This window comes from Ammodytes marinus, assembly GCF_949987685.1.
Source record: "Ammodytes marinus genome assembly, chromosome: 13".
In the NCBI taxonomy this organism is placed as follows: domain Eukaryota; kingdom Metazoa; phylum Chordata; class Actinopteri; order Uranoscopiformes; family Ammodytidae; genus Ammodytes; species Ammodytes marinus.
The window spans coordinates 1,858,650-1,881,303 of record NC_137217.1 but is presented as its reverse complement, the minus strand read 5'-3'; the positions used below and the strand labels follow the sequence as shown (position 1 = coordinate 1,881,303).

Genomic DNA, 22,654 nt, shown 5'->3' with positions numbered 1-22,654 from the left:
ACTTGACCTCCTGGTGGTTCAACCCAAGGAGGTCACACCAGCTCTGTGATGCATTTGATTTTCCAGCTCCACTCTGTGCCATGTTTGGAGGCTTCATTTTCAAGCCTTGACTTTTCCAAGTAGGTGTTCTTGAGGGCAGGTCTGGCTCCGACAAAGTTTTTTCCAGGATCTGACCACAGTTTTCTTGGATGTCCTCTCAATGCTGTGAATTGTTGGTAAGCCAACAGGAAGCATTCAGCTGACCGGTCACTGACAAGGTCAGTGTGCATAGCTCTGGATGCCATACAGCAGAAGATAACTCCCCACACTTTGAGCTTCACTTTTTTCCTCACCTCATCCTTCACTTCATAAGGTCCAAATAAGTCCACTGTTGTGTACTCAAATGGATTGGCCGGTGTTATTCGCTCTGGCGGGAGGTCACTCATGATCTGGTGGCATCTTCTATCCTTGGCTTTTCTGCATGCCACACAGTTGTCAACAATCTTTTGGGCTATTTTCCGGCCTTTTACCACCCAGGCTTTCCTTCTCATCTGGAGGAGTGTACCTGCAATTTCTTCATGATTCACACTGTGAGCTTCTTGAGCAAGAAGAGTGGATATCCATGATGTGTAAGGCAAGATTGGTACTGCAGTTTTTTCATCATTAAAGATTTGGAATCTTCCTCCACAGAGCAAAAGTCCAGTGCTTCCATCTTTGACAACTGCAAGTCTGCTGAGAGTGGTGTCTGGAAAAGTTACTTCCTCTTGAGCTGCCAGGAAGAGATCCCTGAGTGCATCTTCACACTCCCAGACGGTAAGTGTTGCTTCTTTGGCTCTGGATTTGATTTGAGCTGAAGAAATCCTCTCCCTCGTTGGCTTATTTGTGACTGAAGTTCTGGCCAGCACTTTTTTCCACTCTGTGGCAGCTCTCCACACCCAGGCAATGATTCTGGTCAGCTTAGTTAAACTGCTGAATTTGCTGATGTCAAGGATTTTTCTCACTGCAAAACCAGCCGGTGGTCTCCGGACTTGGATGTGGGGTTTACCTCCAGTGGGGCTGCTTTGCAGGTCCTTGGTTTGGTCAGTTTTACCTTGAGCAGAATTTGGAGCCAGTGGAACTGCAGTGGCAGACGGGGCATTTTGGTTTCTCCTCACCTGTGCTCGGGTCAGTGCTGCTGTAAAACATTTCCTTTGGAGCTTGTTTATACTTTCTTTGGCACATGCAGCGACATCTTTGGCTGACTTTGTCGGCCACTCATCCACAGGTTGTGTCAGAAACTCTGGTCCATTCTGCCACACAGAGTCCTCTTTGAGGTCTTCTGGTCTTCCTCCTCTCGTTATGAGGTCGGCAATGTTTTGCTCACCTGGGATCCACCTCCAGTCCTCAACTGATGTGGCCTTCTGGATCTCTCCCACTCTGTTTGCGAAAAAGGTCTGGTACCCATAACTGTCTCTTTGTATTGCTCCCAGCACAGTTTGGCTGTCCAGCAGATGGAGCCAATGTTCCACTTGCATCCGACTGTCCTTTTCTATGTATCTCCTGAGCCTTGCAGCAAAGACAGCACCACATACCTCAGCTTTCACTGGTTCTCCTTTTTGGTCCAGTGGTGTGAGCTTTGCTTTGGACTCAACAAACCGGACCTGGACGCCTTCTCCGGTCTCCCATCTGAAGTACACAACGGCTCCATAGCTCTGGTCACTTCCATCAGAGAATGTTATTCCCCAGGGTCTTCCAATCCTTTTGACTGGTGTGAGGCTTCTGTGGAAGGTGATTTGGTTGAGCAGTGAGTATTCCTCAAAAAGGCGGACAGCTTCTTCTCTAAGTCTTTCAGACAGAGGTTTGTCCCATGTGTCTCGTGTTAGAGATTTTCCTCCAGCTTCCTGAAAAGCTTTTCTGACCAGAATGGCTCCCTTTTGTTTGGTTGGTGTTGCAAGCCCTATGGGATCATACAGGCTAGCCACCTGGCTGAGAAGTTGTCTTCTAGTCAGTGGGTTTGGAGTTTTTTCTCTTATCTCTTTTCCAAGAAGATTTTGGCTGATTCTCATCTTCTTTTTTCTCATTGAGAAGTTGATTGAAGTCATGAGATACAGTTTGTCAGATTCGACCAGGTACCCAACTCCAAGGGCTTTGTTGTCTCCTTCTCTCACCTGGTTGGGAAGAATGAAGACTTGATTCGAAGTTTCTGGATGTTGTGATGCTTGTGTCTGCCTCCCACTTTGGCCTGACCAGACCCACGGCTTGAGGAAGAATCCACCTGCTCTCAGGATCTCTTCGACTGCTTTGGTGGTTTTGTCTAGCTCATCCAGGTCATTATGGGATGTCAGGATGTCATCCACATAAGCATCCTCTTCAATGATCCTATGCTCCTCCTCCAGGTGAGTGAAGATAGGCAGTTTTGCTGTCTCTCTCATGGCCAGTTGTGCGATGCAACCTGCTGGTCGATCACCAATGTTAACTCTGGTGATGGCATATTCCTCAATTTCTCCATCTTCACTGTCTCTCCAGAGAAATCTGTGGAGGTGCATCTCCAGGTCTTCAAGTCACACAGAATTGTACATTTTCTTGACGTCACCTACAGCAGCATGGACTCCTATTCTGAACCTTAATAACACTGCTCGGATGGGATTGAGAACATCAGGCCCTTTCAGAAGGAGGTCGTTCATGCTGAGCCCTCTAAACTTCTGGCTGCTGTTCCATACCAGTCTCACAGGTGTTGTAATGGAGCGTGGATTTGGCGCCACCAAGTGGCTGACATACCATACTGGGCCTTTCCAGTCAGCGATGGTTTCCTTGGTGAGTTTCTTTGCTGCTCTCCTCTCCACCATCTCATGGACTTGAGTTGTGTATGCCACTCGCCACTTTGGTTCTTTCTTGAGCTGTCTTTCTGTCCGTAGAAAAGTGGCCTCCACTGCATTTCTGTTATTGGGCAGGGAACTTGGATCTTCAATCCAGGGGTATTTTGTGTCCCAATGAGCCTCCTGACTGTGTCCATCTTTTTTCACGTAGTTGAGGCCTCGTCTGATAATCTCCAGTTCTTTCTCCTCACTCAGTGTCATGTCTTTACCTCCTGGTTGACATTTTCCACATCTGCATCCTCCACACATGGGTTCGCAGGCTGCTCCAATGCTGTCCCATTTCCACCAGTCTAAGAACTCTCTGCCAGAAATCGTGCTTTTGGTTTCAGCCCTGATCTCTTGTATCCCAGCAATTTCTTGATACTTAAAGCGGCAACGAGTAACATTTAAATATCTTTTAAACAGCCTCATGTTTCCTCTCATAATCATAAATTACCTTTAACAGCAAACGAGACCATCAGTGCAAAGAAAGAAGTTTTTATATAGTTTTTATTACTGCATTTGATCTGGTCGTACACCCAGTCCGATTTTCGGTTCGCTCGTGCATGCTCTATGGTCACATATCACATATGCCAAGCAACGTATAAACAATTTCACGGAGCGAACCTAGACTGCAGTGTTTACTCCTAAATGAATGAGCGGTAGCCTACTAAAACAAAGTTTACTTTGCCTCACCAGCATCATCAGATGACCATTATTCATCTGAAATAGTCATTATTTACAACAACATAAACACATTACCTCATCGTGATCCATAACTAACTGCCGTCTCTCGTTCATTCGCTTTGTGTGGTGACACATAGCCTACTCGTTCAGCTCCGTGAGAGGTGACAATGGATCAACTCATTGCAATCAGGTGTAGTTGATGCTGTGTCACTAACCACTCTCACCGAGCCGAAAAGAGTCCGGTGCCCTCACACTTTCAACACACGGACACGCACTAGGCCTATATTGCTTCCTGATTATTTGAATCTTGAGGCCCTGCACGAGCTAGAAAACAGCTTCACGACAGCTGGCGTCGTAAAAATACTACTGCTTTTGTTCAAAGGTGTCGCCAACGTGCCGACTTACTCGTTGTAGCTTTAACTGCTGTGGTCCTCATCGAACATGCAAAGTCAGTCTCAGAGTTGTGTAGGGCCATGTCCACGACTTCAAAGAGGTCTGGATGCGCTCCGCCGACGGTCTTTCCTAAAGGGCTCTCCCACAGGACGAGATCTCCTATGACCTTTACTCTTTGTGGGGCGAGTCTTCCTTCACGGTGGCTGATGAGAAGCTCCACGTGCTCTGGTCTGTGAAGGTCCTCCAGGGTGGTGTCAGGGAAAAACTTCTTGAGTTGCTGTGCTTTGATGTGCACTTTTCCAATTTCATCCAAGCCATAACAGTTCAGTTCATGAGCTCTCTCCGTGCCTCTTGGTGTCTTGACCCTTACCCTGAGTAAGTATCTTTTGGTCTTTACCTTCATGGCCATGCCTCCAACTCCATGGACGACAAGTGTGATCTTTTCACTTCGTAGTTTCAGTCTTCTGGCAGCTCTGTGAGTGATGCAGTTGGTGTCTGATGCTAAGTCAATGAGTGTTCCAATCTTCTGCCCCGCATTGGTGGTTACCTCAAGAAGCATAAGAATAACTGGTAACTCACATGTGTTTGATTCCATCACTCCAGGTAGGTTTTTTCCAGTGCAGTTTGATTTTGCAGCCATGTTGGTGAAAGCTTTCCTGAATTTGTCTGCCAGGTCTGGGCTGAGCTCAGATATTAATTTCTCTTGTTCCTCTGTGAGGGTTTGCCTTCTGGTGCTGGGCTTTCCAACCTTTTCAGATTCTTTCCCCTTAAATCCTCCTTTCAGGCAGAGGAAGAAATGGTGGTCTGAAGAGCTTCCTCTCTTGCAGTCTCTGTTCCTGCACAGGTAAGTGTCTGTACATTCCTCATCCCCTTCATGACACATGAGGCATCTTCTGCATGCTCCTAGCTTTTCAACGGCGTTTAGCTTTTCACCAGGCTTTAATTCTTTGAACCGCTTGCAAAAGAAAATCTTTTCACGGTGCCTTTCATCTCCACAGACTACACATCCTCCTCTTCTTGTGGACTTTGTGGAGGCAAACTTCTTCCCCGGGTAGGTAGGTTTCTTCTCCATTCTTTCACCTACACCCAGTTGGTCTAGTTTCTCTAGAATGTCCTCTTGAGTCTTTAAGAATGTGAGGAGGCTATCAAAGTGATTGTCAGGTGTGACCCTGCTTCTTGGATTGACCATGAATGTCAGCCAGTCCCTCTTCATATTGTCAGGCAGTTTGCTCTCTATGGATCTGACCACTAGGGGATTCTTGATGGCTCCAGTGCTTTCAAGCCCGTTTTGGACACTGACTGTAAGCATTACGACAAAAACATATTTCTCAGTAAATAGTCAAATCCATGACACTGGCTATAACTGCTGCTAGATATTATTTTCTTTTGTGGTGCAAAGCTCTTCTTCCAATCAGGCTCCTCTGCTAGTCTAGTCTGTGTAATGTTCCACTAGTGTCTGATGTCGTTTTGTCTCCTAATGTCTCCAAAATAAACAGATTTATACAAACAGGTTTGCACTTTTAAAATGTGGACTGTGTGGAGTTACCGAAGACGTCATTTTCTGACTTCATACTAGGAAGATAAGGCTGGATAAATTTATCCAGCCTTATAAAGATAAAGAGTTCCTACTCGTCAGGGCAAAAATGTCTGGAACGCAGCATGAATCTGCTGTGAAGCTGGAGCAGGGTTGGTGAATAAGATGGAGAATGGCCTGTTGTTGTGTACTGTGTACTGTATGAGAGGCCTCGTTGTGGGGCAGATGGAACTGCGCCAATATTATGGCAAAACATAGTTTGTTATTGATTTGTTTGTTAAACTTGAAAGTCAGAGTTTCTGAGTTCCCAGATGGAAATTTCAAATAGAACGCCCCCTGAAGTCAGAATTCCTACTAGTAAACTGGTGGAAAGATCTCCAACCTGCTCATGGTACTGCTCATTCTCTATCTGGAGATATTTGGATGCACTCAATCCAACTTAAAGTGTTGTTATCAACTGGTATTGCTAACAATGGCTAACCCAATGTGATTGCTAAAGGCAAACATTTATGACATGCTTTCTTGTAATTTCCAACGTGTGCCACTGGAACAAAGTCAACTGAGATGTAACGTCACTCCCACTTCAGACACAGCATACAAGAGCAGAACTTGTCCCTTGTTCGTTACCGCAACTGTTGTGCCTTTGAGCAAGGCCCTTAATTCACAACTGCTCCTGTAGAGGTGCTTTGTGGTCTACAGATTATGCCTCATTTCCACCGAGTAGAGCGGGTCGGATCGGAGCGGCTCAGAGCGGGACAGCTCACTTTTAAGAATCTCGGTGTTGTTTCCACCGCGGACCCTACCTTTACTGGTAGGGCGGGGTTTATGACCCTACCCTTACTGGTAGGGCGGGGTTTAGGCTGGACTGCGATATCCGCCGCCAGAATATGGGTCAAACTATAGGGTTGTGGAACAACTGTGGTCAAGCAAGCGGTCTCTCGTTTTTGCTTGGTCAAACCAGCCGCTTCTTTATTTATTCCCCCCGTGTTGTTGTGAGCACAGAGACTGCTCGGTGCAACTGATAGACAGTGAGCGAACAGCACTGGCTACGTGACATCGTAGCAGTGGGACACAGTGTAGCCAACTGATTATTTTAATGACGAGGAAAAACACCACACAATAAACAGTGCCGCGCTCACATTTTCGCCAAAACAAGACTCTCTTCACTCTAGCCGAGGTGACTACACACGGCGGAAATTATTATTTCGACCAACTGTGGTCAAGCCAGCGGTCTCTCGTTTTTGCTTGGTCAAACCAGCCGCTTCTTTATTTATTCCCCCGTGTTGTGAGCGTGTATTTAGCCTAAAACTATCTAGGCTATGGCGTAAACACACAGAGACGGCTCGGTGCAACTCAGTGAGCAAACAGTGCTGGCTGCGGCAGCTACGTAGCAGTGGGACACGTAACTAAACCAACTGATTATTAATGACGAGGAAAAACACCAAACAATAAACAGTGCTGTGCTCACATTTTCACCAAAACACAGACTCTTCACTCTTGCCGAGATGAATACACATGGCGGAAATGATTCTTTCGACCAACCAATCAAATGACGGCAGCGTGTAGCTCCGCATTTTCGGTCCGCTTTCAGGCGGCTAGTACCCCTACGGAGGAGTACTGAGATCTGGAGTGGCTCAGAGCGGTTAGGTGCGCTTAAACCGTACCCTACCCAACTTTTTGGGTAGGGTACGGTTATATAGCTTTCGGAAAAAAAATTGTCTTGTGGCACAACTTGCCCCTGGTGTGGTGTAAGTTGTGCCACAAGAGAGAATACCATGGGGTAAATTGTGCCATTGATATATATATCTCATAAACTGTAATGCAAGACAAATCCATTAGACAATCACTTATTTAAGGTTTATTTAAAGTAAATAAAGTAAATATTTTACAAAGATTGAAGGACAATTTCTTAAACAAGGTCTAGCAGATCTAATGGTTTTACCTGCAAAGCTCGCAATGACAAAGTCACCATCATCATCTTTCTGACCATCTGAACTCTCATCAGTGGTGTCGTTAAAGACCTACTTCACCGGTGGGAATATGAAGGTGTATTGAATTCTGAGATCCTATTTAGTATAAATGTGCAAAAAAATTTATAAAATCGGATCATCCTAGCCTGAGAAAAGAAAGAAAGAGTGCTTTATGGTCTCACTGTCTAACCCTACAGTTTCTTATTGTGACATCACAGTAAGGGTTAGGATTAACAGGACAGCTGCGCCAAGGGAAGACTGAGGGAAGAAAAACCTCATTCATTATATTATAATAGATGATGATTTTATAATGATAGAACGCCTGTTCCGTATAGGTGAAGTATTCCTTTAAGTGGAATGGAGATGTCAGTCTCTTCTGAGCTACTGTAGACAATCACTTTCTTTTGCTGACCAGCGTATAGCCATGCCACTGGCACAACTCTCAGAAATTTACTTTGCACTAGCTGCTCCACCCTTGTAGAACCAACTGCCACATCTGTACACCCTGGTTTTTCCTCCCCATTAACTATCTTACCTCTGCACTACTATCTTTGTTTATATGTGGATGTCTGGGCTTTATGTCTTTTATTTTGGTTATTGTTATTTTACCTTCATTTTTCACCTACTGAATGCACTATGTTCAGCACTTTGGAGAGTGCAAACTGTTATATATGTGCTTTTATAAATACATGTTATTTAATTACTTACTTATAACTCACCCCAGGCCCTCTGGCACAAATCACCCCAACCCCAGAATTTTGGATAATAAGCATGATGCAGCAGTATAGGGCTGACATCGTGCTAACTATATAGACAAAGTGTAGCATACTAAAGCACTAAAACGTGTCAAATGTTTTTAAACGTGTCTATAATTGTTCAGACACAATAATCAAAAAACCTTGATCATGGAAATTTTAAGGCAAAAAAAACAGTTTTTTGAGCTTAAATGTGCTTATATCTTATTCCATGTTTCTCCCTTCTTTACAGGATGAGTTAAATGGATGGCTCTTCTTAAATATGTGGTCACATTTCCAATTTATTCCACGGTTTTCTAGAAACAAGGGGTGGCACAACTTCCCCACCGGCACAACTCAGGCCTCTCTCCCCTACTGTAGAATAGATTAATGACCTAGGTGAATGAAATGCAATGACTCAATACAGCCAGCCTTGAAACAGAGTTCTCAACAGCTTGCCATGTGGCTCATTGCATATGGATAGATAAGGATGTAATTATTTTCTGGAAAAAAACTATCTAAAATCGTTTTTTATTTAATATTTATGTTTTCGTAGCAGTCTTTAATGAATCAAAAATCCCACAATCCGTAGTGTATAACAGGTTAAACATCAGGGCTCAACAGAGGAGGGGACACCATCAGAGAAGCAGAGATTACAGATGAAATATTGGAACAACGTCTCAAGTAGAGGCCCTTTTTGGATAAGGAGAATGACTCAACCCTTGTACAGGTTATTGGTAGTTTCTTATGTTGATTGTTTAATGGCTACATCAAGAAGGTTTATATTTCATTAAGCAACTTCTGTAGGATGCGGGTGTGTCATCTATCTATCTATCTATAAAGCAAGAAACGTCTGTCTGTGTGTCTGTCTATGACTCGCATATCTCTCTGAGTTTTAGTCAGATCGACCTGAGCTTCCGAATAGTGCTTGCGCACGGCACAAAGGTGTGCATACTTGATTGATTTTTAAGTGTTTTGGATGTGTACTGCACTGGTAAATATAAAAATCAAACCCAACCGTCACAGCAGATAAATGTTGAATAAGAGATGTCATTGAGTGACCATTGGAAGAATGAAACAATTCCAGACCTGATGTCAGGACGTCAGCTCTTTGTCGTCTGTGATTTGAGCAGTTTGAGTATACAGAGCTGAGCTCACTGTTCAAATGAATACTTTTGATACTTAAAATTCAAGTGTTTACCGGACACTACCTTGTTGTGCCACCAGTGGTCGAAGTTACCCCGGTATAGCTTGGAAAAGATTGATGAGCTGGACAAACTGTGTATCGACTGCTTCAAACTAAAGATACAGTATCAGCCTTAAAAACCTGTGTCATTAAAACCACTAACTAAGTAGTCCCTTTTCCATCAGTCTAGTTGTACAGAGACTAGTTTGCCGTTAGACTGCAGTGGAGCTACAGAATGTGTGAACTGTATGAGAACAAGCCCTGATGGACTTCATTAGATCTCTGACTGAGTGGCGTTGATGAGTAGAACAGAGAGTGAGAGCCATGGGAGTGGCTGTCAGACTGAGCCAGCCATGAGAAGAAGCCTACACAACGTGAGAGGCATGTAAAGTACTGCTAGCTAGCAAGCTGCTGCTGGATAACACCATGTTTATTTAATGCAGCGGAAGCAAATGATAGAATGTGTTGCTCTTCTTTTATATTTGGATCTCTCTTCCCCTCTGCGCTGCTATAGGACTGGTTCAGGAGTTCAGTGAACGCACACCCCATCAGATATGCATTCATACACACACATTGGCACACTCACATTCACAAAGAGTCTTCTTCTGCTCTACCAACACTTCACAGTTGGTCCTTTTCAGACCTCCAAAATAACTTAAAATCTTCTTAATCAGGACGTTTTGCTCATATGTGAACACAGGGACTCAGACCAATCTGAAGTAAACCGTACTCAGTCCTCCTTGGGAGGTGGTCTAAGTTTGGTTCACTTCTGTGTTGCAGTTCTCTTCAGCTGTGCAATGTGAACACAACACGCTCCAGGTTCATTCTGCATTGTGCCATTGGAACACATCATTGAAAGACATCAAAAAGCAACGGTCTACAAGAGACACAGAAAGGCTAAGGTTTTCCTCCAATTTCCAGTTTGAATTAAAATATGTTCTTCAATAGGACTCCCTGTGTTGAGCTTATTTTTAAAAAATACCACAGAAATGTAAATAACTTAAGTATAGCAGCAGCCATCTGGTTCCCAGAAGTCAGAAGTCAGATTTATTTATTGTCATATGCACCGTTACAGCACAATGAAATTTGCCTTTCAGTACACACCTCGCCAAGAAACATACAAGACAGTGACAATAACATGGGTGGACAGGAGAGAGTGTAACTGCAGGGTCGCAGCGTGCGCAGCGCCCCTCTTTCATGGAAGGAAAAGGAGAACAACAGGGAAGATAGGTCAAAAAAATGCAAATCTCGAACTACGTTCCTTATGGGAGCGCAGTGCGTGATCAGTGAAAAACCACCTTAGCACAAATAAGCAACATGATAAACACCACAAACAATAAGACTCGTAGACATTGCACATTAAAGGAACGGGTTAGGGGTTTATGGGAAGGTAGGTGTCACAGCCCAGGCACCAGGGGGCGTACGCAGCCGACAGGTCCGCAACGAGGGAGGTAGAGGGGGTGGGCAGTCAAGAGGGCTTGAGTAGTCAGGGTAGTGTGTGCTATGTGTTTACGTGTGTGTGTGTGTGTGTGTGTTCCATGAAGCTATCTCTGTCCAGACGTAGTGGGAGTCTACAGGCGCCAGGTGTTATGAGACAGCCGTGGAGACGACCTCGGGGCCCGGTCACAGATAGAGTTCATAGGAGAAGTAGGTGATGGGAGGGTGGGGGTAGAGCGTCTCTCCACGTAAACATCCCGGAGAGAGAAGAGATAACACCGCGCCAAGGACGGTGTGGGGAGCCGAATCGAGAGATTGTGATTTGTTTTGGTTGAGACTAGGCGCTGGGATGAAGCCTGTCTTACAGTCACTGGTTTCCGTCTAATAAGCCGAAATCCAGTGAAATGTACCAAGAGAACTGAGTCCTCTTTCAAATGATCTAACAATGTGACAGCAGAGTGACAACAAGCGCCAAGAGACAGGTAATGCCATGGAATTACAGGTGTTATTGGAAGAGGAAAACACAAGCACTGTTGAGTAGGGATGAGCCCGAATCCGAATATGTATTCGGATAAGCACGGATAATGAGTTAGATACGGATACGGATAATTTCCGAATAGTCCCGTTATTATTCGGGGATTTTTTTTATATATATTATGCGCCTAATTGACGCAGCGCGTTCCGCCTCAATGACACAACAGGTAGAATGACACTAACAGCTGTTCTGCGGTGGACATGAGAGGACCGGGCGCGTCCCGTGACCCGCGGTCTCTCTCTTTTTATCCACTGATAAACGCAGCGCGTTCGCCCTTTCCCTTGAATAGAGGGTTCTACCTGTCGCATTCGCTGCCGTTTTTATGTGAGTTTCCTCCGCTGCCGTGGCGGAGAAGAGACGAACCGATGGAATATGCTGCACCCCGAGTCATCGTCAGCCCTTCCCCGATGTATTTACATTCACTAGGCCTACTGCTTAAACTCTTTCAAACACCACAACGTTTCCATCAAACTGATGTTTAGGACCTGTACTTTTTCAGCTGTCAATCAATGCGTATACGGCTAGGCCTACTTCAGGACCTATACAATAAAATCGGAAACTGCAAACTTGACACATTAAAATCACATGTGGCTTTGTGGAAAGGCTAAGATATTATTTAGGGTTTATGAGATTGGTACGTTGATACATATATTGTTCCTAAATCTTAGTTTAGTAAAACAAAAGTAAAAAAAGAGGGAGGGGGAGAGATAGAGATAGAGATAAAAAATAATCATGAAATACAGCTGTATTTCCCCCAGTTAAAGGGATACCTTAATTAAGTTAAAAGTAAAACACTGGCCCTCATTTACTAACAGTGAGTAGCCTATGCACAGATTTGGGCTGTTATTTATCAATATTTTCGTTCCCTGAATGTCTTCGTATTCTGAGAACAAAGAAGAGAGAGAGAGAGAGAGAGATGAAAAGGTAGAAATATATCTGACTTTTTGACTTATATGGCAACATTACATCAATGTGATGCTTTGAAGGGACAACAATTGCATTGACAATGAATATTAGTTTAGAAAATCAATTTAGGTGTGACTTCCTTTAATGTAGGCTAATGTAAAAGAAACTTCCGGTATACGCCACGCCCACTTCTTGTTGTGTATCCGGATACAGATACAGATAATTTTGTTGGTTGAACAGATACAGATACAGATACAGATAATGACGTCTCCGCACACCCCTACTGTTGAGCTACAGCCAATTATAGAATATGGCCGAAATAGAAAAAAGTATTTTTTTAAAAACCTTGACAAACATAACAGGCTGCACATGAGTCGCTCCTGTTGGAAACAGCAACCGTGGAAAAGCCCCGTTTGGCTTCATTCTGTGTGTCCAGACTGCACACCTGTCCATCCTGCCTGACATAACATTAAGGACTCTGGACAGTAGAAAACTGCTGTGGGAGACGCCAGTAGCAATAGTTACAGTGCGCTCACTGTGCTGGAACGACCCAGACGAGGAAACGCCTTTTGTCACTGCAGGTATTGTGTGACTCTTTCTTGTGAGTGAGCTCCAAGGTCATTGCTGGATGGGCGACATGTCTGGATTATTTGTGTTTCTCTAAACATAACACAAGCAGAAAAAAAACTTCATTAGTTGTCTTTTATGTTTCCTCCTCACCGGCCGTCTGTGTGAAACAGTTTAACACCTGCTTTACAAACGTATTAAATAAAGACGCAATCACAACGGCCGCAATACTTTTCAGGCTTTGTAAATCACAATTTCGCGCACTGGGGAAGAAACACCTGATTTTGCATATTTATTCAGGCAAAAGTACTAAACACGATTTTATTTGTGCAGACGTTTAGTAGATCAAGCCCATAGTGTAGAAGTCTGTTTGTGTGGTGACTGTGCTAATGTGTCTGTTTGGCAGGTTGGGCTATGTGGACCATGCTGAAGAGTTGGCTTCAGGGTTCCTCCAGTGTGCACCAAAGAAGCGTCTGTCGGCCCAGACAGCGCTCAACCATGAATACTTCAGTAACCTTCCACCACGGCTCTGGGAGCTGACCGACAGTACGTACTTATGATAACTTTTATAATCATTATTGATTTATTTTCCATAGAAAAGTGTGTGCCTCATTGTAAACATTTTGTTTTTCTTAATTGTTTTTGCACATTTGCGCTTGTGGGAGGTTTTATTTTGAAATACATGACAGGTGCCGACGGGCGTCGGACGGGCATCAGCAGTGTGATGGCTGGCCGCTCTAATCTGTTAACATGCTGCTGTTAAAAAAGGCAAATGCAGTAGACGCAAGATGTTTGGCCCGGGCATTAGTGCCGGAATGCGATTTCCGTCAATCGTCACATTAATCGAAATTGCACACATCATACCTTTACTGGGAATTATCATACTCTACTCTACTCTCTACTACACATTAGTACCTGATGAATGGTTTACCCTTTAGATTAGGAGGATGCAAAAAGGTTTCTAAATGACTTATTAATAATTTACTAATGATTTGTTAATGGGAATTTCATGATTTCACTTATTAATCATCTACACATATATATTACTGTTTGTAAATCATAAGTTCATTATTATCAAATGACTTATATATTACTTCTAAATCACTTATGAATCACTTACAAATGAACATTATTATAAAGTGTTACCCATTATTCTATCAACACAGACATTTACATCGATAGTCTGGCGTTATAATTGATTTGCCTCGGGTGTACTGTGGAGTGGGTAAGACTGTTCTTATTAGCAGGTTAGCCACAACCGTTGACTTGTGCTAGCCTAGCACCAGCTAACTCTTCAACTTGTTGACCAGTGTACATAAGTCACTGGTCATCAAGACGTGGCATTCCAACCAGAAAGAGTGAAATCATCTAAATATTCACAAGATCTTATTTTTCCTTCTCAAGCTCTTAAACTCCTTTTCTGTCTTTGAAAAAAAGCTGCTTTGTTATGTGGATTCTAAAAATTTCAAAATGGAAAGCATGTCTGTTGTACACTGGCAATGAATAAGGAGACCTAAAATTGTGTATTGGAATGCATCTTCTTAAATTATTTTTTTTTCAACTGTATCAGTAGCTGTGTATCTGTGTATCTGAATCTTATGGCAGTGGGGGCGGGACCTGATAAGCCTTTGACTTCTCTTGCCACCCTTTGGACGATAACACAAAGTAATATGTATGAATATGCAAAGAGAAAATTGTGTATTGTGTGTAATTGTCCGGAAGAATAATAATAAATAAATAAATAAAATAAAATAAAAATTCTGTTGGGACAGCCAGCCCAGCCGCCCTCTGTAACCTCACTTTGATTTTCTATCTTCCTGAATAGTTGTTGGCCCATAGCAACAGCAGACTGAGGCATGTTTTAACCACAGTACATCAGAAACACACAACATCTAAGCTTCCAATGTAGCTACAATTTAGAAGCAGATTTGTATAAAGGCTTGTGATTTCCTATGTGTATTTTGGGGGTGTAAGAGTCACTGGCTTTAGCCAAAGCTTCAGTTAGGCTATATTGAAATTAATCCTACACAAATAGGATAATGCATTAAGGTATGTGAGAGATAACTACATTTCCATATTATTTGAAAGGATATATATACATACATTGCCAATCCTTTAAGCGGTTATTCATTAGTGATGTTAAAGCCTGCTCAGTTAGACCTGAGTGTCCTGCCACTGACATGGTGGTAATGTTAATGGCAGAATTCCATTTATAATTCTCCCCGATTAGGAGTTTCCAGCAATATTAATTCTGTTATCAGCACCCAGCAGGTTGTCATGTCTGAAAGGAATCAGAAAGCAGCAGTCACTAATGCCTGGCACACACTGTGCCATTTTAGAACTGCTTTTGTTTAACACCATCTTACACTGTACCAGTCAATTGTTTGCATCGTCAAGCCAAAGCTCATGACTGATTGCTCATACTGTACGGTCTAAACGTCAAGCCACGACGTGAGCACTCACAGTGGGCATTTAAAATAGAATATGAAATGTTTCAAATAGTTCGAATAGAATAGAATAGTCTCACTTCTTTGGAAAACTGTGTTCCAAAACATCAAAACAATCAGAAGCAATTGAGAATATTGGCAACTGGATAGAAATATGTGGACCGTGTGGCTTGTCATATTTGCAGAGGGAGTTGCAGATATGTATACTTGTTTTCAGTGCTTATATAGACATGTATCATGTTGATAAAATGGCAATATAACCTAACCTGTATTGTAAACAAAGAGATTCACTGGGCATTTGAAAGTGACACTGATTACAATTACATCCAAAGATGCTTCTCCTTCATTCACTTTTGGTGAATGTGGCCTTGGCCAGAAGGTGTTGATGTCGTCAGGCCGTCTCCATCGATCATTGGGTGTTTCGACCTTGAACCGCAACACCCTCCCGATGGTGGGTCGGCAGTGGTGGCCAAATCACTGCCCATCAACTCCTCCAGCCAAACTCCTCCCTCCTGCTCCACAACCAGCAAGAGGCTCTTTCTGCTGCCTCCCCCAACCTGCGAGCTGCCGTCTTTCTCTCCCTCCCCGTCACCCCAATTGCTGTGAGCATTCTCCACACTGACTGGGCAGGGAATCCTCTACAGCCGACCTCGACTGGGAAGAGCCATGCCTGCCATCCTTTCTCCCTGCAGTCATGCACGAGATCCTGGTATTTGCTGCTCTTTCTCTCAAATGCCTGATCACAACCCTCTTCCCATGGGACTGTAAGTTCAATGAGGATGATCTTCTTTGCCTCTTCAGACCACAGTACCGCGTCTGGCCTCAGGGTTGTTTGGACAACCGGGGGGAATTGCAGTCTTCCCCCCAGGTCTACCTTCATTTCCCATGATTGGGCCTTTTGCAGCAGATTGCTTGTTGTTGTTGCTGTGGTTGGTGGCTTTTAATAATAATAATAATAATTGATAGGTTTTATATAGCGCTTTATTGCCTAGGCACTCAAAGACGCTTTACAGGGTTCCTGGTTCAATTCGTTCACACACAGTCATACCGGTGGTGGTAAACTACGAGAGTAGCCACAACTGCCCTGGGGCAGACTGACGGAAGCGTGGCTACCATTCAGCGCCAACGGCCCCTCCGACCACCACCTCAAACATACAGCAATCATACACATTCACACAAGGCAAGGTGGGTGAAGTGTCTTGCCCAAGGACACAACAACCATGACGCAGGTGGCAGGGCGGGGATCGAACCGCCAACCCTTTGATCGTTGGCCAACCCGCTTAACCACCTGAGCCACAGTCGCCCCCTTTTGTCCCTCCCTTACAAAGTTGAGTGCTGGTATTGCTTTCCCATGTGGTTGGCGTTTCTTGCGTCTCTCTCCAGGGTGTTAGCGAGTGTCATGAGCACCTTCTCATGGCGCCGCCTGTATCTTCCTTGGGCAAGTGCTGTTTTACACCCTGACAGGATGTGTGCCATGGTACCCCTCAAAGCTTGCACAATGGGTCCTCGCTCAGACCCCACTTGTGCAAGTTTGTCGGTGTTGGGAGTGTGTCATACACCGATTTTAGCAGGAAGGAGATGCGGAAAGGCTCCAATCGCCATAGATCTCCCCATGTGATCTTCCTCTTGGGAAAGTCCCATTTGGTCCATGCTCCCTGGGACGCAAGCTCCACTGCTTTTGCCCTCCGTCCTTCCTCCTCCAGGTTCCTTACTTCCTGCTGGATCATGGCCCTTTTGTCCTTGGATCCTGCCTTCCACCATTTCTGGGCATGGGAAGTTCCCAGACCCTGTCTTCCTATGCATGGCGTTCCAATGATGTCACGTAGCTTCAACATGCTCTCGGCTTGTGCAACAGATGAGTCAGCTGCCCACTTGCGTCCTGATCGTGTTTGGATGCCTGCGTGTTTGACTTGTTCATCCTGGGAGTCTCTGTATGTCATTATGACTTTGCACTTTACTACCTTAAAATCCTCCACCACAGATGACAGAGGAAGTTGGAGCTGTCCTGGTCTTATGTAGAGGCCTACTGAAGTGAAGCTTGGAGGGATTCCCAACCATCTTCGGAGGTACTTATTGATCTTCCTCTCCACTCCTTCAACGCTTGTCATAGGAACTTCATACACTGTCAACAGCCACATGAGTCTTGGCAGCAATCCATGTTGGTGAAGCCATGCTTTAAACTTCCCCGGGAGCCCTGATTTTTCGATCCTCCTCAGCCATTCCTCTGTCTGTTGTTCTGTACTGGTGATGTTGTTCCTGTCAGTAAGTGAGTCATCGAACCACTTCCCGAGGCACTTGATTGTATTCTCCTTGATCGATGGAATCACTTCTCCTTGCACCTGCAGCGTGACCCTGTTAGGCAATTTACCTTTCCTGATCACCATGCACCTGGATTTCTTTGGCTTAAACTTCATTCTGGCCCACGTTGCCATGCGGTCCAGAACTGTTAGCACCCACCTCGCCTCCACATAGGTTGTGGTTGTCACTGTAAGGTCGTCCATGTAACCTCTTATTGGGGGTTGTCAGATACCCAATTGCATTTTAGGGCCTCGGGCTTCCTTCCCAGCAGCTGTTATCAGGAGGTTCATTCCCATGATGAAGAGGATAGGGGAGATGGTACATCCAGTTACGATCCCTTTTTCCAGGTGTTGCCACTGTGTTGTAAAATGGGCTGTTTTGAATCGTAGCTGGATTCCGCCAAAGTAACTGGTGATCATTCCCTTGATGTGCTGAGGGATGAGGTAATGGTCCAGTGCTGCATGGATGAGTGCGTGAGGGATTGACCCATAGGCATTTGCCAAATCCAGCCAAACAACAGTCAGGTTGCCATTGCTGGCTTTGGCCTCCGGGATCATCTGACTGAGAACACCGATGTGTTCCAGGAATCCAGAGAAGCCGGGATCCCACCTTTCTGGATAGCGGTGTCTATGTATCCATTCTCTGTCATGTATCAGGTCATCCTTTTAGCCAGTACAGAAAAGAAGATCTTGAATTCTACACTTAGCAGTGAGAGTGTTCTGAATTGGTCTATGATTGAGGAGTTCTCTTCTTTTGGCACAAAACAGCCTTCTTCCTTTTTCCAGCACAATGGAATGATTCCCTTCTTCCAGAGCCTCCGGAGGAGCATTGGGCACTTCTTATATACCTTATAGGGTATACCGCTTGGGCCGGGGACAGATCCTGTTCTGGCCTTTTTCACCACCTCTTGGACTTCCTTCCGGGATGGTTCGCTGATGTTGAGCTCTTTTCCGGGTGTTCCGATGCCGTCAATGTTTGGGTTGGCATCCAGGGCCTTGTTTCTGGAGATGTCATTGTGAGTCTCTCTCAAGAACGCCTCCACGTCTTCTCTGGGGCTGGTCAGCCTTCCAGATTTTGCTTCACCCAGCAGTCTTCTGGTGAATTGGAAGGGTGAATTGGAAAGGTGAACTGTGCTCTTTTGTTCTCTCTATCCTTCCTCCTTTTCCGAATGCCTTCTGCTCTTCGGAGTCTGCAGAGACGTTCCCGCAGTTGACTCGTCAGGTCCTTGATGCCTTCCTTTTCATTGACCGGGGCTCTTTTGAAACGCTTGTTGAGTGTCTTGATTTCTTCCCTTAAGCGATGGATTTCCCTTTCCCTTCTGCTTGGTTGGTGTGCAGTCTTGATGTAAGCCTTTCTGCTCGGCTGTCCCTGCTAGTGTGGCCTCTAACACTTTGTCGATGTCTTGGTTCAGTTGGTGCCATTCCTTAGTGTCTCCCATCTTGGGCCATTTGATTCGTTCCCTTGCAGGGTGGGGTTGGCTCTCTGCGGAGGTATTAGAGGAGTCCCTCCTGTGGTCTTGAGGTGACACAGGTGCTGAGAGATCTCCAGGGCTGTGGGGTTCTTCCTGCCTGGAGCTCTCCAGCGTCTCACCAGGTGCTACCGCTAATGTAGCTACCTGCTAATCAGTCAATATGTCATTGTCAAGGCAGTATATATAGTCAGGAAATATTATCAGATATTGGGACAATCTGGGAATAAATAATTGTCCCACGTCTTGATGTGTTTTTTTTTTTTGTTTTTTTTACCTTTATTTATACAGGTATATCCCATTGAGACCGAATACTCTTTTGCAAGGGAGACCTGTTTTCCTTTCCCACGTTACCATTCACACACACATTCATACACCGATAGCAGGCTAACTATCGACATTCACACCAGCCAAGGTGGGTGAAGTGTCTTGCCCAAGGACACAACAACTATGACACAGGTGGCAGGGCGGGGATCGAACCTCCAACCCTTTGATCATCGGCCGACCCGTGGCATTAGACACATTTACAAACACATTGGTGAAGACATTTTTTAATAAGGGATTTATTTTCAGATTTTTTCAATATACCCTGACTGCACTCTCCTGGACAGAGATCTCAGATGTTGTTCCTCTAGCTCCTCTCTATGCCTTTGGTATGTTCCAAGCTTCTTCTTGATGTTGCTGTCACTCGGGATAGCTACATCTATCTATCTATCTATGTCTTCTCCTGTTGTTTTGTCCGACACCATCAAGTCATCACCATTTTATTTGTCTGGATTAAAAAAAGACCCTGAGGATCTTAGCTCTGTCATTCTCAGCCTCTTTGGAGGTGCCTCCTACTTCCATCATTATGAAGTGCTTCGAGAGGCTGGTGAAGGACCACATCACCTCCAAGCTCCCACCATCACTTGACCCATTCCAGTTTGCATACAAACCAGACCGCTCTACAGAGGATGCGATCTCCTCTGCCTTCCACCTGAGCCTGGAGCACCTGGAGGGTAAAAACACCCACGTGTGGATGCTGATTCTGGACTTCAGTTTAGCTTTCAACACAATCATCCCCCAGCATCTGGTGTGCAAACTGGGTCACTTGGGCCTCTACACCCCCTTGTGCAACTGGCTGCTAGACTTTCTCACCAACAGAACCCAGCCTGTTCGTGTGAACAATAACATCTCCAGCAGCATCTCCCTGAACACCGGTTCCCCCCAGGGCTGTGTTCTCAGCCCCCTGTTGTTCACCCTGATGACCCACGTCTGTCGTCCCAGATTAAGCACCAACCACTTCTTAAAGTATACGGACGACACAACTGTTGTCGGCCTCATCAAGGATGACAATGAACTGGCCTACAGGGACAAGGTGAAACACCTGGTGGACTGGTGTAAAGTCAACAACTTGATCCTTAATATTGAAAAGACAAAGCGCCGGATGAGGAAAGTCTCCCTCCCCCTCCCATCCTGTAGAAGCTAGCACGATAGCTTCTACAGGGGCACTATCGAGAGTCTGCTGACCAACTGCATCTCCGTCTGGTTTGGGTTCACTTTCCCTAGGCACTTTCCCTAGGCACTTGCCCTTGGGGGAATCCCCGCCGCCATCTTAAGTGTCGTTCCAATTGTCTGGAAACTGAAGTGAACTTCGTGAGATAGACCCTCGGAGGGCTGAGTGATCAAGTGAACATCCATGGTCACTCCGAGGTGGATATCACCCACAGTGCATTGCTGTTCGTCTTCTTCTTCTTCTCCTTTTATTTTCCGGTAGACTGTATGCATTTAGGGACATCGCGGCCACCCGCAGGACAAATATATATATATATATATATATATATATATATATATAAATATAAATAGCCTATCCTATTTCCACAGGAACTATATATATATATATATATATATATACAGTATCTCACAAAAGTGAGTACACCCCTCACATTTCTTCACATTTTTCTTTATAACGTTCCATGGGACAACACTGAAGAAATGACACTTTGATACAATGTAAAGTAGTCAGTGTACAGCTTGTATAACAGTGTACATTTACTGTCCCCTCAAAATAACTCGACACACAGCCATAAATGTCTAAACTGCTGGCAACAAAAGTGAGTACACCCCTTAGAAAAAATTTACAAATTGGGCCCAAAGTGTAAATATTTTGTGTGGCCACCATTATTTTCCAGCACTGGAGCTTCACAGGTTGCAACTGGAACCCTCTTCCACCCATTTATGACAGCATCACAGAGCTGGTGGATATTAAAGACCTTGCTCTCCTCCACCTTCCGTTTGACGATGCCCCAAAGATGCTCAATAGGGTTTAGGTCTGGAGACATGCTTGGCCAGGCCATAACCTTTACCCTCAGCTTTTTTAGCAAGCCACTGGTCGTCTTGGAGGTGTGTTTGGGGTCGTTATCATGTTGCAATACCACCCTGCGGCCCAGTTTACGAAGGTTGAGTGCACATGGTCAGCGTCGTACACAGAGGTTGGCTTTGGAAAATAGACGTATGAGTGCTGCCAGCATTGCTGAAGGGCTTGAAGGGGTGGGGGGTCAACTTGTCAGTGCTCAGACCATACGCCGCACTCTGCATCATACTGGTCTGCATGGCTGTCATACCAGAAGGAAGCCTCTTCTAAAGATGATGCACAAGAAACCCCACAAAAAGTTTGCTGAAGACAAACAGACAAACACAAATGTATTTTGGTCTCATCAGACCACAGGACATGGTTGCAGTAATCCATGTCCTGTGGTCTGATGAGACCAAAATACATTTATTTGGTTCAGATGGTGTTAAGAGTGTGGAGCGGCAACCAGGTGAGGAGTACAAAGACAAGTGTGTCTTGCCTAGAGTCAAGCATGGTGGTTGGAATGTCATGGTCTGGGGCTGCATGAGTGCTGCCAGCACTGGGGATCTACATTTCATTGAATTCTAACATGTACTGTGACATACTGAAGCAGAGCATGATCCCCTCCCTTCATAAACTGGGCCGCAGGGCAGTACTGCAACATGATAACGACCCCAAACACCCCTCCGAACGACCACTGGCTTGCTAAAGAAGTTGAGGGTAAAGGTTATGGACTGGCCAAGCATGTCTCCAGTCTTAAACCCTATTGAGCATCTTTGGGGCATCCTAAAACGGGAGATGGAGGAGCGCAAGGACTCTAATATCCACCAGCTCCTTGATGTCGTCATGAATGGGTAGAAGAGGGTTCCAGTTGCAACCTGTGAAGCTCTAGTGAACTCCATGCCCAAGAGGGTTAAGGCAGTGCTAGATAATAATGATGGCAAAACAAAATATTGACACTTTGGGCCCAATTTGGACATTTTTTCTTAGGGGTGTACTCACTTTTGTTGCCAGCAGTTTAGACATTAATGGCTGTGTGTCGAGTTATTTTGAGGGGACAGTACATTTACACTGTTATACAAGCTGTACACTGTCTACTTGACATTGTATCAAAGTGTCATTTATTCAGTGTTGTCGCATGGAAAGATATAATGAAATATTTGAAGAAATGTTAGGGGTGTACTCACTTTTGTGAGATACTGTATATATATATATATATATATATATATATATATATACACATACAGGTCCTTCTCATATAATTAGCATATTGTGATAAAGTTCAATATTTTCTGTAATGTACTGATAAACATTAGACTTTCATATATTTTAGATTCATTACACACA

General features: G+C 44.6%; 1 protein-coding gene across 1 annotated transcript in view; it reads left to right on the top strand.

The window, feature by feature from the left end:
- cdk14 (cyclin dependent kinase 14) overlaps positions 1-22,654 on the top strand; it is a 287,659-nt gene that overhangs the window by 212,575 nt on the left and 52,430 nt on the right. Inside the window, exon 13 of the mRNA XM_080039284.1 lies at positions 13,169-13,308. Within this exon, the coding sequence (XP_079895410.1) occupies positions 13,169-13,308 (140 nt within the window). The remainder of the gene's footprint in view (positions 1-13,168; positions 13,309-22,654) is intronic.